Raw genomic sequence first — 15,694 nt, 5'->3', positions numbered from 1 at the left:
ACCCCCCTCCTCTTTCACCCTATTTCAATGAAGGGTCATATTGGGCCAATGGTGCCCAAACTGTGAGGCATAAGGAACTCAGTTGAGCTTTTAACTTACTTTTGAAAGTTGTAATAGTAGAATGCACAATGTGCAATTTCATGATTGGATAGTGAATCAGTTTTCCTCTTGTCATTGCAGACCTTTAGAGAGCTATTTATAACTTGTCAGAATTTTTTTTGGGCCCGTTGATTTTGTTGTAATGTTTCAGTCACTCAATTATCACATGAACACACGACATGGCAAAATATGCAGAATTGCAGGAAAATTTGCTTAAAACTGCAAAATGTGTTCTCACCACATGGCAAAATGTGCTGAATTGCTGTTTTAAAAACTCCCACCCCATGGGAAAGTTTATAGAATTGCAGGAAGTAAGTTTGAAACTTAAAATTCCTCCTCCAACAAGAGGGGTGTGACAGTTTGTATCATGGACAGGGTTTGGGGAGCGGTGTCCCCAAAGATAGAAGAGGGACTGAATGAAAAATTTGCGAACCACTGTGTCGGGCAATTGTTCTTTTGCTTCACTTTTTCTATTTATATCTGATTGTGAGGTTATCCATTCAATACTGACTTTTGTCTGTCGAAGTCAGACTTATGATAAATGATTGCTAGTGTGTGTGTGGTGTGTGTGTGTGTGTGTGTGTGTGTGTGTGTGTGTGTGTGTGGTGTGTGTGTGTGTGTGTGGGTGTGGTGTGTGTGGTGTGTGTGTGTGTATGAGAAAGAGGCTCCGTCTCTATCTCTGATATACAACCTCAATCTCATGCCCATCAATATCCTCTCTCTCTCGTCTGTCTTATTCCCTCTCTGTCTCTCGCACGCTGTCTGTCTCTCTGTTTCTATTTTTCTGGGTCCAGTGTTCCTGGGACAACAGTCTGCGTCCTCGTACCTGTCTCGCTCGCTGCTCTGGAACAAATGGGACCTGGAGCTGGTGACGCCAGGCAACCTTGAGAGGGAGTGCATGGAGGAGGTGTGCACCTACGAGGAGGCCAGGGAGGTGTTTGAGGACACACCCCAAACGGTGAGGGAAGGGGGCAGTGAATGTGGTGGTACCTTTCATGAAAGTCTGTTGGAAATTATGTATTATTTACACACATTAAGAATACTGTAAGCTTGTTCAATTAATTGACTAATTGGATACTAGGAATTTACTTGGAATTAATTTTCTATTTTCTCCAGAATGTATTTTGGGAGACATATACCAGCAATCACGGTAAGACCTTTTTGGGGGGGGGGGGCTTTTAGTAAATCTATACTTAGTCAATATTGACATTTACTTTCTCACGACTGTCCTCGTGTTTCTCTATGGATGATGCTAGTGTTGTGGATTATAATCGCACAGGCTGTAATCTTAATATAATGTACATTGCAAATGTATTTATTGTGTTGGTTCTTTAGACACAGCGCCCAGAGTGGATGTGTCGGGTCTAGTGGCAGGGATCTTGGCTATTCTAGTGTCTGCTGTCATATCCACGGTGCTGGGCTGCTACTGTTACAAGAACAAGGCTGGTAGGACGGCAGGCAGGTAAGATTGAGTGTGTGTGTTGTGTCTATGTATGTTAGTGTGTCGATCTTAGAGTGTAAGTATGTACAGTATAGCCTAAGGCATCTACTGCCTGGTTGCCCTCCCTGTCAGCAAATTTAAAATGATAAAGTAGACCTATGTAATCCCTGGTATCCCTACATAGTAGCAACATATGGTAAAGTACATTGTCTTATTATTTTTTAATTACAGTAGCCTACATGAGGTATTAGCAACATGATAACATAGGTTTATGTAATCCCGGATAGCCCTACATAGCAGCAACATTATTTCAGAAATAAGCAATGGACCCTGAGTCTTTCCATATTTTGTCTTGTGTGTGGCCAACATTACTTGTGTGTAGCCTAACCTAGTATTACTTTTATGTCATCTGTTTCAGTGCTGGCCAGCCTGCCCCAGAGACAGTGCCTCTCGCTGGGATCATCGCCCCAGGACTGCCCTCCTATGGCGAAGCCCTGAACAGCAGTGGGCAGCATGACGCACCCCCGCCACCTTACTCTGGGTAGGCCTGTGTGTGTATGTATGTATCACAGGAGGTTGGTGGCACCTTAATTGGGGAGGATGGGCTCGTGGTAATGGATGGAACAGAATGAGTTGAATGGTATCAAACACATGGTTTCTATGTGTTTGATGCCATTCCATTCCATTTATTCCATTCCAGCCATCCTCCCCTCAGCAGCCTCCACTGGTGTGTATGTACAGTTGAAGTCGGAAGTTTACATACACTTAGGTTGGAGTCATTAAAACTCGTTTTTCAACCACTCCACACTTTTCTTGTTAACAAACTATAGTTTTGGCAAGTCGGTTAGGACATCTACTTTGTGCATGACACAAGTAATTGACATAATTTGAGTCAATTGGAGGTTGACTCAGTGCCTCTTTGCTTGACATCATGGGACAATCAAAAGGAATCAGCCAAGACCTCAGACAAAAAATGGTAGACCTCCACAAGTCTGGTTCATCCTTGGGAGCAATTTCCAAACGCCTGAAGGTACCACGTTCATCTGTACAAACAATAGTACGCAAGTATAAACACCATGGGACCACGCAGCTGTCATACCACTCAGGAAAGAGACATGTTCTGTCTCCTAGAGATGAACGTACTTTGGTGCGAAAAGTGCAACTCAATCCCAGAACAACAGCAAAGGACCTTGTGAAGATGCTGGAGGAAACAGGTACAAAAGTATCTATATCCACAGTAAAACGAGTCCTATATCGACATAACCTGAAAGGCCGCTCAGCAAGGAAGAGGCCACTGCTCCAAAACCACCATAAAAAAGCCAGAATAGGGTTTGCAACTGCACATGGGGAAAAATATCGTACTTTTTGGAGAAATGTCCTCTGGTCTGATGAAACAAAAATAGAAATGTTTGGCCATAATGACCATCGTTACGTTAGGAGGAAAAGGGGGATGCTTGCAAGCCGAAGAACACCATCCCAACCGTGACGCACGGGGGTGGCAGCATCATGTTGTGGGAGTGCTTTGCTGCAGGAGGGACTGATGCACTTCCCAATGTAGATGGCATCATGAGGAAGGAAAATTATGTGGATATATTGAAGCAACATCTCAAGACATCAGTCAGGAAGTTAAAGCTTGGTTGCAAATGGGTCTTCCAAATGGACAATGACCCCAAGCATACTTCCAAAGTTGTGGCAAAATGGCTTAAGGACAACAAAGTCAAGGTATTGGTGGCCATCACAAAGCCCTGACCTCAATCCCATAGAAAATTTGGGGGCAGAACTGAAAAAGCGTGTGCGAGCAAGGAGGCCTACAAACCTGGCTCAGTTACACCAGCTCTGTCAGGAGGAATGGGCCAAAATTCACCCAATTTATTGTGGGAAGCTTGTGGAAGGCTAACCGAAACGTTTGACCCAAGTTAAACAGTTTAAAGGCAATGCTACCAAATACTAATTGAGTGTATGTAAACTTCTGACCCACTGGGAATGTAATGAAAAAAATAAGATCTGAAATAAATCATTCTCTCTACTATTATTCTGACACTTAACATTCTTAAAATAAAGTGGTGATCCTAACTGACCTAAGACAGGGAATGTTTACTAGGATTAGATGTCAGCAATTGTGAAAAACTGAGTTTAAATGTATTTGGCTAAGGTGTATGTAAACTTCCGACTTAAACTATGGTGGAACATACAGTTGACGAATGTGTACTGTGCGTGAATGTATTCCAACTTTCTGTACTAGTTGTAATATGCATGTCTGTCCACTGTGTATGTCTGTCCACTGTGTATGTCTAAAATACTACTTTTGTAAAAGTCTAAAAGTATTTGGTGTTAAGTATCAAAAGTAAATGGAATTGCTTAAGTATCAAAAGTAAAAGTATAAATCATTTAAAATTCCTTATATTAAGCAAACCAGACTGCACAATTAAAAAAATATATGTTTTATTGACAGATAGCCAGGGGCACACTACAACACTCAGACATAATTTACAAACTAAGCATTTGTGTTTAGTGAGTCTGCCAGGTCAGAGGCAGTAGGGATGACCTGGGATGTTCTCTTGATAAGTGTGTGAATTGGACCATTTTCCTATCAAAATGTAATAAGTACTTTTGGGTTTCAGGGAAAATGTATGGATTAAAAAGTACATTATTTTCTTTAGGAATGTAGTGACGTAAAAGTTGCCAAAAATATAAATAGTAAAGTAAATTACAGATACCCCAAAACACTACTTTAGTACTTTACTTTACACCACTGGTCTGTCTGTGCATCTTTCAGTCATGTCATTATTTTTCTTTCTCTCTCTCTTTTTTACACAGGGGGGCACCATCAGAACCTCCTGACCCAGTTGACAATACTGAGATTACTGCTAATACTGAGGACACTGAGTGAAAAGGAGGGATGGGCATTTTTAAAAAGGGGCATTCATGAAGTGTGTGTGTGTGTGTTACAAGCTTCTTCAGTTGGAGTTCTGGACAGTTATAAGTGAGCACAGCTGTGAACATTTCCATTTCATTTCCTGTGAGTTGTTGAAATAGACATGGTATATGTCCATATAATAGGAGAGCATTTCAATCCCTGTACTGATTGAAATTGGGATGTAATTGACACAGTTCTAGTTTTTAGGACTTTTTTTTTTATTCAGGGGAAGAGGGGAGTTCATGGGGGCAAGGCTGAAGGATGTTATAGATAGAGAAATTAAGGGAATGGGATGAAGACTTGTTAAAAGGTTACCTGTGAGAAAGAGAAGCAATCCCTTGAAAGTTACATATCTTGATTGCTGACAGTCCCCAAATGTTTTGCTTATGTCAACAATGGACTAATGAAACAAATTATTGTTTTAGGGTGGAATTTCCTTTAATATGTATAAACTAGCAGCTGCATGTTGTCTAATGTTTGTCTTATCTCAGTTGCTTCTATCTGTATTGTTACATGACAGACCACTCCGAACTTGTTTATATTTATACACATTTCTTATTAAAAACATTTTAATAAAATGTTTTGCACCTGGCTCACTGGTCAATCAGACAGTCATCTAGACTCCATAGAGTTGCACGTTTTCAAGAAGGTTTTAAAATATGCCAGGGTGTTAGAAGTGAAAGTCATCCAAAAGTAATCGGATTATGTTACTCCCTTTGAGTAATCCAAAAGTTTCCGTTACTGATTACTTAATTTTTTATATAACTGCAATCAGTAACGGATTACATTTTTTAAGTAATCCGCCCAACCCTGCATATATCTGCACTCTTCAAAATGAAATTTCTCTTGCATTGCTCCCAAATGTACCCTTTTTCTCCCTGGTTGAGAATTGGCCTGTGCTACACGGTATTCTGTCCGAGAATGGTCTCTGTGTATATGACTAAAGGCTTTACATGGTCAATCTGCATCTGAGGTGGCTGTAAAGCATTTACTGCGCAGACATCTTGTGTTTAGCTGAACTATCGTGAAGGAATTTGTCAAGGAAGTTGAGTTAGTGTTTATACTGGACCTCCCGCCCCCACATACCGTCAACCAATCATGTCAATGCGGAGCTATACAGAGTCCTCTGCTTTGTTACACAATTCGAGGCGCACGGCGATGCGATACAGAGCATGATTTGGCCCCTGCATTCCTCTCATTGCTCCGCAATTGCGTCACACCCGCCATACGAAACCTCCGACCACACTCGTGATCAAGCATAAATGGTTTTTTAACAAGAGTCGGAGTAGCAGACAGACTGCGTGTGTGTGTGTGCGCACTGGAGAGGGAGAAAAAGTGAGTAAGTGGGGAGAGCGAGGGAGTGCGCTAACATGCGATCCAACCAGCCGCTCTCAAAAATGGCGTCTTCAGAAGAAAAAGACGTGAAACCCTGACATCAAGATTCTAGTACGGCCGCGAAACCTCTCTTCAATTCTCTCTGGTCTATTTATAATTGGTTTTACAAAAGAACGCGAGCACTACTACAATATATTTTGATGTGCGGTACGAATATTGTAATCGTCGAAGTCAGAAGGCCCGCCTACTTGACCAATCAGATGAGGGAGTGTGATGGACGCGTATGCCGGTTTACGATTCGTGGGAAAAGACCAATCAGATTAGGGAGTGTGATGACGCGTATGCTTACCGGCTTGCCGTGGCAGACGAGAGACATGTATTTATGCCGCGTTCATGTAGTAGTCGGAACTAGGAAACTAACATTTCCGACTTGCTAACTGGTTGTAGTTATACACGTCCCGCGTTTAACGAATTATCAAGTCGGAAATTTCAGAGTTTCCTAGTTCCGATTAGCAATTGAACGCAGCACCATTTTATCAAGTTATCCATCAATGGTTTCTTTATTTATTAGCTATAATAAAACCAACCGTTCTAAATGCAAAGTGGTAATTGGATGTCTTTTTCAAACTCGGTTACTTGTCTTAACCCAAAATAGGTTTACTCCAATATCTGCATTGTCTTTAAAATGGCATGTTGACAAATTGACACCTTGATTTTACCTTTTATTTTACAAAATCCACAAGTAAAACGTTGTTTCATGGAAATGTTCACAGAATTGTTTTAGTTTTAAATGTGTTTATTTTTGGGTGATTTAAGATCAACTTCAGCCCTGTTACTTTATTTGGCATCTATGAACTTACTATAGTCGTTTATTTAACTTAACAGTACACCTTTTTGGTATTTTGTACCCGTTTCCGTTTCTGTACAAAGGCTCTTCAAGTTATGGAAGATGGCAAAACATTTAATAATAATTATGATTAATTGGACTTACAGTGGCAAAAAAAGTATGTGAACCCTTTGGAATTACCTGGATTTCTGCATAAATTTGACAAAATTTAATCTGATCTTCATCTGTCACAACAGTAAACAAACACAGTGTGCTTAAACTAAAAATACACAAATTATTGTCTTTTTTTGTCTATATTGAATACATAATTTAAACATTCAGTGTAGGTTGGGAAAAGTATGTGAACCCCTAGGCTAAAGACTTCTCCAAAAGCTAATTTAAGTCAGGAGTCAACTAACCTGGAGTCGAATCAATGAGATGAGGTTGGAGATTTTGATAATAGCTGCCCTGCCCCATAAAAAACACTCACAAAATTGTTTATAAATGGAGAAATTTCAGCACTGTTGCTACTCTCCCTAGGAGTGGCCGTCCTGCAAAGAGGACTGCAAGAGCACATCGCAGAATGCTCAATGAGGTTAAGAAGAATCCTAGAGTGTCAGCAAAAGTTTACAGAAATCTCTGGAAGATGCTAACATCTCTGTTGATGAGTCTACAATACATAAAACACTAAACAAGAATGGTGTTCATGGGAGGACACCATGGAAGAAGCCACTGCTGTCCAAAAAAAAACATCGCTGCACGTCTGAAGTTCGCAAAAGAGCACCTGGATGTTCCACAGCGCTACTGGCAAAATATTCTGTGGACAGATTAAATTAAAGTTGTGTTGTTTGGAAGGAACACACAACATTATGTGTGGAGAAAAAAAGGCACAGCACAGCGCACCAACATCAACATCAAAACCTCATCCCAACTGTAAACTATTGTAGTGGGAGCATCATGGTTTGGGGCTACTTTGCTGCCTCAGGGCCTGGACAGCAGCTTATCATCGAGTGAAAAATGAATTCCCAAGTTTATCAAGACATTTTGCAGGAGAATGTAAGGATATCTGTCTGCCAATTGAAGCTAAACAGAAGTTAGGTGATGCAACAGGACAACAACCCAAAAGACAGAAGTAAATCAACAACAAAATGGCTTGAACATAAGAAAATATGCCTTCTGGAGTGGCCCAGTCAGTCCTGACCTCAACCCGATTGAGATGCCTCGAGAGCGGTTCACACCAGACATCCCAAGAATATTGTGGAACTGAAACAGTTTTGTAAAGAGGGATGGTCCAAAATTCGTCTTGACCGTTGTGCAGGTCTGATCCGCAACTACAGAAAACATTTCAAATCAAATTTGATTTGTTACATGGTTAGCAGATGTTAATGCGAGTGTATCGAAATGCTTGTGCTTCTAGTTCCGACCATGCAGTAATATCTAACATGTAATCTAACCTAACAATTTCACAACAACTACCTTATACACACAAGTTTAAAGGAATGAATAAGAATATGTACTTAAAAATATATGAATGAGTGATGGCCGAACGGCATAGGCAAGATGCAGTAGATGGTATAGAGTACAGTATATACATATGAGATGAGTAATGTAGGGTATATAAACATTATATAAAGTGGCATTGTTTAAAGTGGCTAGTGATACATTTATTACATAAATGTTTCCATTATTAAAGTGGCTAGAGTTGAGTCAGTATGTTGGCAGCTGCCACTCAATGTTAGTGATGGCTGTTTAACAGTCTGATGGCCTTGAGATAGAAGCTGTTTTTCAGTCTCTCGGTCCCCGCTTTGATGCACCTGTACTGACCTCGCCTTCTGGGTGATAGCGGGGTGAACAGGCAGTGGCTCGGGTGGTTGTTGTCCTTGATGATCTTTTTGGCCTTCCTGTGACATCGGGTGGTGTAGGTGTCCTGGAGGGCAGGTAGTTTGCCCCTGGTGATGCGTTGTGCAGACCTCACTACCCTCTGGAGAGCCTTACGGTTATGGGTGATACGAGTGTATTACCGTCTGGGAACATCAATCCTAGACAATAGTGCAGATCTAGCGCCCACTATCGGCTGCCTAGGCTACCAATATTGGGGAGGGGGTGTGTGTAAATGCATTTTGGAGAGGGAACTGGCAAGCCAAAATATAAACAATAGACACTGTTGCTATAATAGAAGCACCCCCTTTTATATATATATATATATATATATATATATTACAAATATTTTAGAAATGCAATACTTCAACAACGTAGGGAACAAGGGATGGTAAGAGAGCGTACTTCATTCTAGAGTGATAAATGGGCACCAAATATTTTGATTTGCACAGACTGGTTTAGACTACGCGCTAGCATCAGCTGAATCGCTGGTTGTGCCTAGAAGGACAATAGACATTGAAATATATATAGCGGGCTGAAGAGGGAAGGGAAGGAAGAAACCGGATTTTTGTGGTGGTGGTTGGTGTGACCCCCCATCCACCCCTCCTCCCCTCTCTTTATCCTCCATATCCCCCCTCCTCCTTCTCCTCCCCTCCATTCCTCTCCCCCTCCGTGCTGGTCGCAGTCTTGAGGACTTGCTAGTGAATCGGGAGAAATAAACAGACACTGAGCAGAGGGGGAAAAAAAGAACACAGGGAGTGATAGCGTGCGAGAATTTAAGACATCTCCTCCCTCCCCTACCCCCTCACTATCTCTCCATCTTCATCTCTCGTCTTTTCTTTAATGGAAAGAAATTATCCTGGTACAGGGTTCGGTGATTTGGGCGCTGGTACGGGATGGAGTTACGAGAGATCGGCCAAGGCAAGGTAAGCATTTGTACCCGTACATGTGCGCCCTCATACATAGGATGCATACATATGCTTGGCTTGCTGTAACAATGCCCATGCCGATAGAGGCAATGCAAGCCGTGCTCCCTCTATCGTTCCGTTCATATATATAGATTACATTGTTTGCAAGCGCCAGGTAGGCTGTAGCAAGGCTATCAGTATTGTCATTAGCAAGATGGGTGGGGGGTCTTGAAAATGCAAGGAACGCGATTGAGAGTTAATGCGTGATACGGAAGGTAGACCGAGACATAAAAAACGAGGGGGGAGAGGGGCGAAAAGAGGGGGGATGGGTTGGACTTGGGAGGATATAGCTAGCTTTAGCTGGCTAGTGTATAATCAGAAATGGAACAAACATAATTTAATTATATTTGCAGAGAGCATTTGTATTTTTCACAATATTCCATAATTATATGAATGCATACTGGGTTGTCTTTACTAATGCATTGATTGCGTAATATGTTTACAAAGCAATGGTTGGTGCTAATTAGCTATACAAACCAAATGTATTTGACAATGCAACATGCAACGTTTGTAGCTAGGCTACTGTCGGCAGTTTACTGTAGCTAGCACACTGTCTACAAATGAAATGGCCTTTATGCTAGAAATGGTGGTGCTGCAGGGTTGCTTTTCTCCGTCTCACATTCTCGGTAATACACTTTAGGATGAGTGAAGGCTAAATCAAATCACGATATGCAGCTGTCATCAAACAATTGAATAAACACTTTCCATAACTTAGCTAATATCAGTGATCATCTAGTGACAGCTACTATACCAGTGAATTCTAAGGTATTTTAATTAACTCACTCTGTAAGCACGAGTACATTACATCCCATTATTAAAGCAGCAGCAGTTGCAGCATGGATATTAGTGCAAATCTTTTTCTGTTGGGATAACCCCTAGATAGCTTTAAGCCTAGCAATTGTATTGATGGAAACTTCGATACATTGGTAACGGTACACCGTGTATAATAACTGTATAACTTCACTCTCAAGTTTACGTGATAGGCGTATTATTAACAGGTGCAATGATAGGTGTATTACTTTTTTTGGGCACCAACTGCATTTTTATTAATGTGAGAAAAACCTCTACTAGCTAGCCATTTTGGGGTAAAGTTAGCTAGCTTAAAGGTACAGGTAACTGTTGTCTTTGCTAGCTAGCTAACGTTAGTTGTTCAATTCAAGTTAAATGATTCGGCATATCGACTCAATGCTGCAGGTCTTTGGCAACAAAGTAAAAACATAAGAATCGATCATAAACACTAACATATGCCATTAGCTAAAACGATGGCTTGTGTGATGTTTGCTAGAACTCACTACCCATCTAGCTAAATCATGTTATGCGGTATTGAGAGACAAGTTGGCTAACTCTAACCACCGAACGTTAGCTAGCTAACATTAACGCGTTAGCTAAGCTTACGAGCGTACTGGTAAAATATCTCAATAATCTTTCATTTCCGTTAACGCATGAATTAAAACGGGAATGATATACTGTAAGAAGATTAATATAACGAAATGTTACAATGTTTCACATTTTGTTTCTTAAAATGCACAGTCTCTGTGTTTTAATGAATTGGGGCCTACTTACATTTCAAAGGCTACCCGGCTACGCACATTACCAGTCGTCGCCGGGACAACCAAATCAATCTTGCTACAGAACGTACGTTTCATGTAGAAACAGTGTAGCTCGCAGTAAACACCCGTTTATTTGGATAATTTATTTTTCAAACGCAGATACTGTGAAATTCCAGGTTGGCGATAAAATGTAATATTAGCACAATACCATTGCACAATGGTAGTAAGGGACAAGTATTAGTCCCACAAGCAAATGTTGTATTCTGACTGAGAGTGTGCATGGAGTAATTGCTCAATTGCTGCAAGTCATAAAGCCCTAGATCGTGCCCTCTATTACAGTGTCATTCACTGGTAGTGCCACTTATTATATTGTCCTTATAAAGTTTTACCATATTTTTTATTTTGGGCCTGAATACTCATTGGTTCCTCAAAGATGTAAATGATTAAATTACTGCACAAACCAATTCAAATCTATAGTAATTGCTTATGCAGAATATACGACTGTATGTAACCTTGGTAACTGACAGTGTTGAGATACATAAAATACAGTAAGTAGTAGGCTACATACAATGTTGTATCTTTGATGAACCAAGGAGTATTTAGGCCCCAAAACAATAATCATATATATATAAAACACTGGTCAGCTGTTCTAGCCTAGCCAGCTGTTTTTTTATGGCTGAATCCCAGATTCAAGGGCATCTCCAAGCCCACATGCAGATTGATGTAGTCCTGGTGTTCTTATGATGACCTTATGCTCCCTAATGTGGGATTGGCTGGCTGCCTTTTTCGCAAAAGGGTAAGGAACAGAAACTACTACTACTTTACTGTTCTAGGGTAATGAACCGAACCAACATTGGATGACAGTTACAAAATATTTTCTCTTCAGCCATATTGATTGAAGTGAATACATTTATAGAAACCTTTATTTTAATGTGCAATACATATTTGAATATGTTAATTACTTGTATGAGTAATTTAATCAGTTAATTGATTGTATGAGACTGGTTGGTTGCACCTATTGTGGTATCATAAATGTACATGCTTGCAGGTAGTCTTGACAACATTTTGGTAGTCTGGCCCCTTGGTAGTCTGAATGATATTGTATTGTAACTACAGCAGAGTTCCAAAACAATGCCATCTGCTGCACTCAACTAACCATAGCAATAATACCAGTAGAATACATTTGTTTAGCTCAGAATCTCCATACCAAGCTCTTACCAGCTCTTACTAGTACCAGACATGTCTGTAGAAGACAAATGTCTAGTGTATTAAACTAGTGAGCCTATTATCATCATACAACTGCCCGGACGGAACGGCAGGGTGAAATGAACTGTGGTTGATTGCGAAAGCAGTCTTAATGAAGGATTAATAGCTCCCCCTCCTTTATTTATCCCTTCTTTCACAATCTTGAGGACTGCAGCTCACTCCATCATGGTTATACGGCCTGACAGAGAATTGGAGAGAAGGGGAGGGTGTGGGAGAAGAGATGTAATGAGGGTGGAGGAGAGGAGAAAAGAAAGAAGGAATGGTTGAATTTGGAAGAGAGGGGAGGAGATGTAGGGAGGAGTGGAGAGAAGATGACCGGTTGAAGGAGGAGGAGAGAGAAGAAGAGTGATAAGGATAGGAGGGTGAGTGAGCAGTCGTAAGAGAAGTCTGTAGAAGGGGAGAGAAAAGATTGGGAAGAGGTGGAGAGGTTGTGCGCTCATTTGAAAAATGCATCTGAGCAGTACAAGAGATTAGCACTCAACTAAATACATACTATTGATTCATTTGCTCTGCCCATTGAATTCTCAATTTACATATATTCTGGGAAAGTCGAATTACTGAACCTGACTGCATCTGGTTCTAGTATTTAGTGTCTAGTTCCAGAACTATTAATTTCAATGGAACCAGTTTCTTAAACATAGAAATCCACATTTAGGGATTAGGGTTCAGTTTGATATTTTAGAATTTAGCCATAATTATTTCTATTGTCAACATATTATGAAGATTTCAATAGAATATATGGATGTGTCAAACTCAAGAATACTGAACACACTGATGGGTCATATTCAGAGAAAGATTAAACCCACACACACACACACACGTTGATTCCTGAGTCAGAGAGTGGCATACGCTAACCGAGCCGAGGTTAAACTTAGCACTGCTGCGGAGGAGGAGTCAGCGTCCGACACACTCAGACAGTCACCACACTTTTATCAATAAAACCACTATGAGTCTTGCCTCACCACTTTGTTGTCCAGCCATAACCACTCGCCTCTGCTGCTAGCTGTCTATGCATGTCTGGGGAACAGCATTTCCAATCAGCTAAGGTGGTTAGCCACAGTCACACGATTGGTTGATTGGTGACAGAGTGGTGGCCAATCAACATCACATTACACTGAAGAGAACCAAAGGGTGATATAGCGGTTTTCTCGTTTGAGCAAAATACAATCCTCCATCCTCTCTCCTCCATGACCCGGAAACCGATGAGTGGTCGAGGAGTGTGTAAATTTGCTTGCAGGCAAACAGAAGACAGTCCTTCCCCCATAAGCATTTCGCTACTACACTCGCAATAACATCTGCTAAGCATGTGTATGTGACCAATAAAAATTGATTTGATTTGATGGCCTCATTTTGTCGAGGAAGCGTATAGTAACTTTAGAAGTGTATCCTACCTGAATCCTTCACGGAAGAGTTTTGAAATCACACCCCCTTTGAATCAGCTATTGTTTTATCAATGGAGAAAAGTATGCAAAACTTTAAAAACAATATGCTACTTATCCTTTTATCTATAAAAGGTCTTGCACTGGCTTAATCGTTTTTATCAGTTTATACATTTAATTTGGGATTCCACCCTGTAAACTTAAGTTGCCTGATGACGCGCGATTGGAGAAGGAGAGTCTCAATTCATACAAGCCATTTTCATCCACTTTCCCACTCCTCGCCACCTCTCCTCAATTACCTTTGACCTTTTTCAAAAGGAGGCAAGAGAGGACACAGGAGAGAGGACGCAGGAGGCGAGCAAATCTAATTGATAAAATGCCATGGTTTTGGGGCGGTTCAAAAATAGAACCACAGGATAGAGGTCGACCGATTATGATTTTTCAACGCCGATACCGATTATTGGAGGACAAAAAAAGCCGATGCCGATTAATCGGCCAATTTTTTTAATGTATTTGTAATAATGACAATTACAAATATACTGAATGAACACTTATTTTAACTTAATATAATACATCAATAAAATCAATTTAGCCTCAAATAAATAATGAAACATATGTTCAATTTGGTTTAAATAATGCAACAAAAAAAAGGTGTTGGAGAAGAAGGTGCAATATGTGCCATGTAAGAAAGCTAATGTTTAAGTTCCTTGCTCAGAACATGAGAACATATGAAAGCTGGTGGTTCCTTTTAACATGAGTCCTCAATATTCCCAGGTAAGAAGTTTTAGGTTGTTGTTATTATAGGAATTATAGGACTATTTCTCTCTATACCATTTGTATTTCATATACTTTTGACTATTGGATGTTCTTATAGGCACTTTAGTATTGCCAGTGTAACAGTATAGCTTCCGTCCCTCTCCTCGCTCCTACCTGGGCTCGAACAAGGAACACATCGACAACAGCCACCCTCGAAGCAGCGTTACTCATGCAGAGCAAGGGGAACAACTACTCCAAGTCTCAGAGCGAGTGACGTTTGAAACGCTATTAACGCGCACTCCACTAACTAGCTAGCCATTTCACATCAGTTACACCAGCCTAATCTCGGGAGTTGATAGGCTTGAATTCATAAACAGCAGAGCTGCTGGCAAAACGCACGAAAGTGCTGTTTGAATGAATGCTTATGAGCCTGCTGGTGCCCACCATCGCTCAGTCAGACTGCTCTATCTTAGAACATAATAACACACAGAAATACGAGCCTTAGGTCATTAATATGGTCGAATCCGGAAACTATCATCTCGAAAACAAAACATTTATTCATTCAATGAAATACGGAACCGTTCCGTATTTCATCTAACGGGTGGCATCCATCAGTCTAAATATTCCTGTTACATTGCACAATCTTCAATGTTATGTCATAATTACGTAAAATTCTGGCAAATTAGTTCGCAACGAGCCAGGCGGCCCAAACTGTTGCATATACCCTGACTGCGTGCAATGAACGCAACGCAAGAGAAGTGACACAATTCCACCTGGTTAATATTGCCTGCTAACCTGGATTTCTTTTAGCTAAATATGCAGGTTTAAAAATATATACTTCTGTGTATTGATTTTAAGAAAGGCATTGATGTTTATGGTTAGGTACACGTTGGAGCAACGGCAGTCCTTTTTCGCGAATGCGCACTGCATCGATTATATGCAACGCAGGACACGCTAGATAAACTAGTAATATCATCAACATAACTAGTGATAACTAGTGATTATGACTGATTAAGTTTAATGCTAGCTAGCAACTTACCTTGGCTTCTTACTGCATTCACGTAACAGGCGGGCTCCTCGTGAGGCAGGTGGTTAGAGCGTTGGACTAGTTAACCGTAAGGTTCCAAGATTGAATCCCTGAGCTGACATGGTAAAAATCTGTCGTTCTGCCCCTGAACAAGGCAGTTAACCCACTGTTCCTAGGCCGTCATTGAAAATAAGAATGTGTTCTTAACTGACTTGCCTAGTTAAATAAAGGTGTAAAAAAAAAAAATCGGCC

General features: G+C 40.7%; 1 protein-coding gene and 1 long non-coding RNA gene across 2 annotated transcripts in view; one reads left to right on the top strand and one right to left on the bottom strand.

Moving 5' to 3' along the window:
* Window positions 1-5,049, top strand: part of LOC111981674 (transmembrane gamma-carboxyglutamic acid protein 2) — a 9,311-nt gene extending 4,262 nt beyond the window's left edge. Inside the window, exons 3-7 of the mRNA XM_024013068.2 lie at window positions 894-1,057; window positions 1,216-1,249; window positions 1,435-1,561; window positions 1,959-2,081; window positions 4,358-5,049. Of these exons, the coding sequence (XP_023868836.1) occupies window positions 894-1,057; window positions 1,216-1,249; window positions 1,435-1,561; window positions 1,959-2,081; window positions 4,358-4,430 (521 nt within the window). The 3' untranslated portion in view covers window positions 4,431-5,049. The remainder of the gene's footprint in view (window positions 1-893; window positions 1,058-1,215; window positions 1,250-1,434; window positions 1,562-1,958; window positions 2,082-4,357) is intronic.
* LOC139022652 (uncharacterized) lies at window positions 4,338-11,021 on the bottom strand. Its single transcript, XR_011473720.1, has 2 exons — window positions 8,443-11,021; window positions 4,338-7,949 (listed from the first exon to the last, which is right to left on the bottom strand). It is a non-coding gene; the product is annotated as an uncharacterized lncRNA (long non-coding RNA).
* Between the last annotated feature and the right edge of the window lie 4,673 nt (window positions 11,022-15,694).

The sequence above is a fragment of the Salvelinus sp. IW2-2015 genome, linkage group LG20 (assembly GCF_002910315.2).
Source record: "Salvelinus sp. IW2-2015 linkage group LG20, ASM291031v2, whole genome shotgun sequence".
Classification (NCBI taxonomy): Eukaryota; Metazoa; Chordata; class Actinopteri; order Salmoniformes; family Salmonidae; genus Salvelinus; species Salvelinus sp. IW2-2015.
Note: the sequence above shows the minus strand (reverse complement) of the source record. Positions and strands in the feature narration are given on the sequence as shown.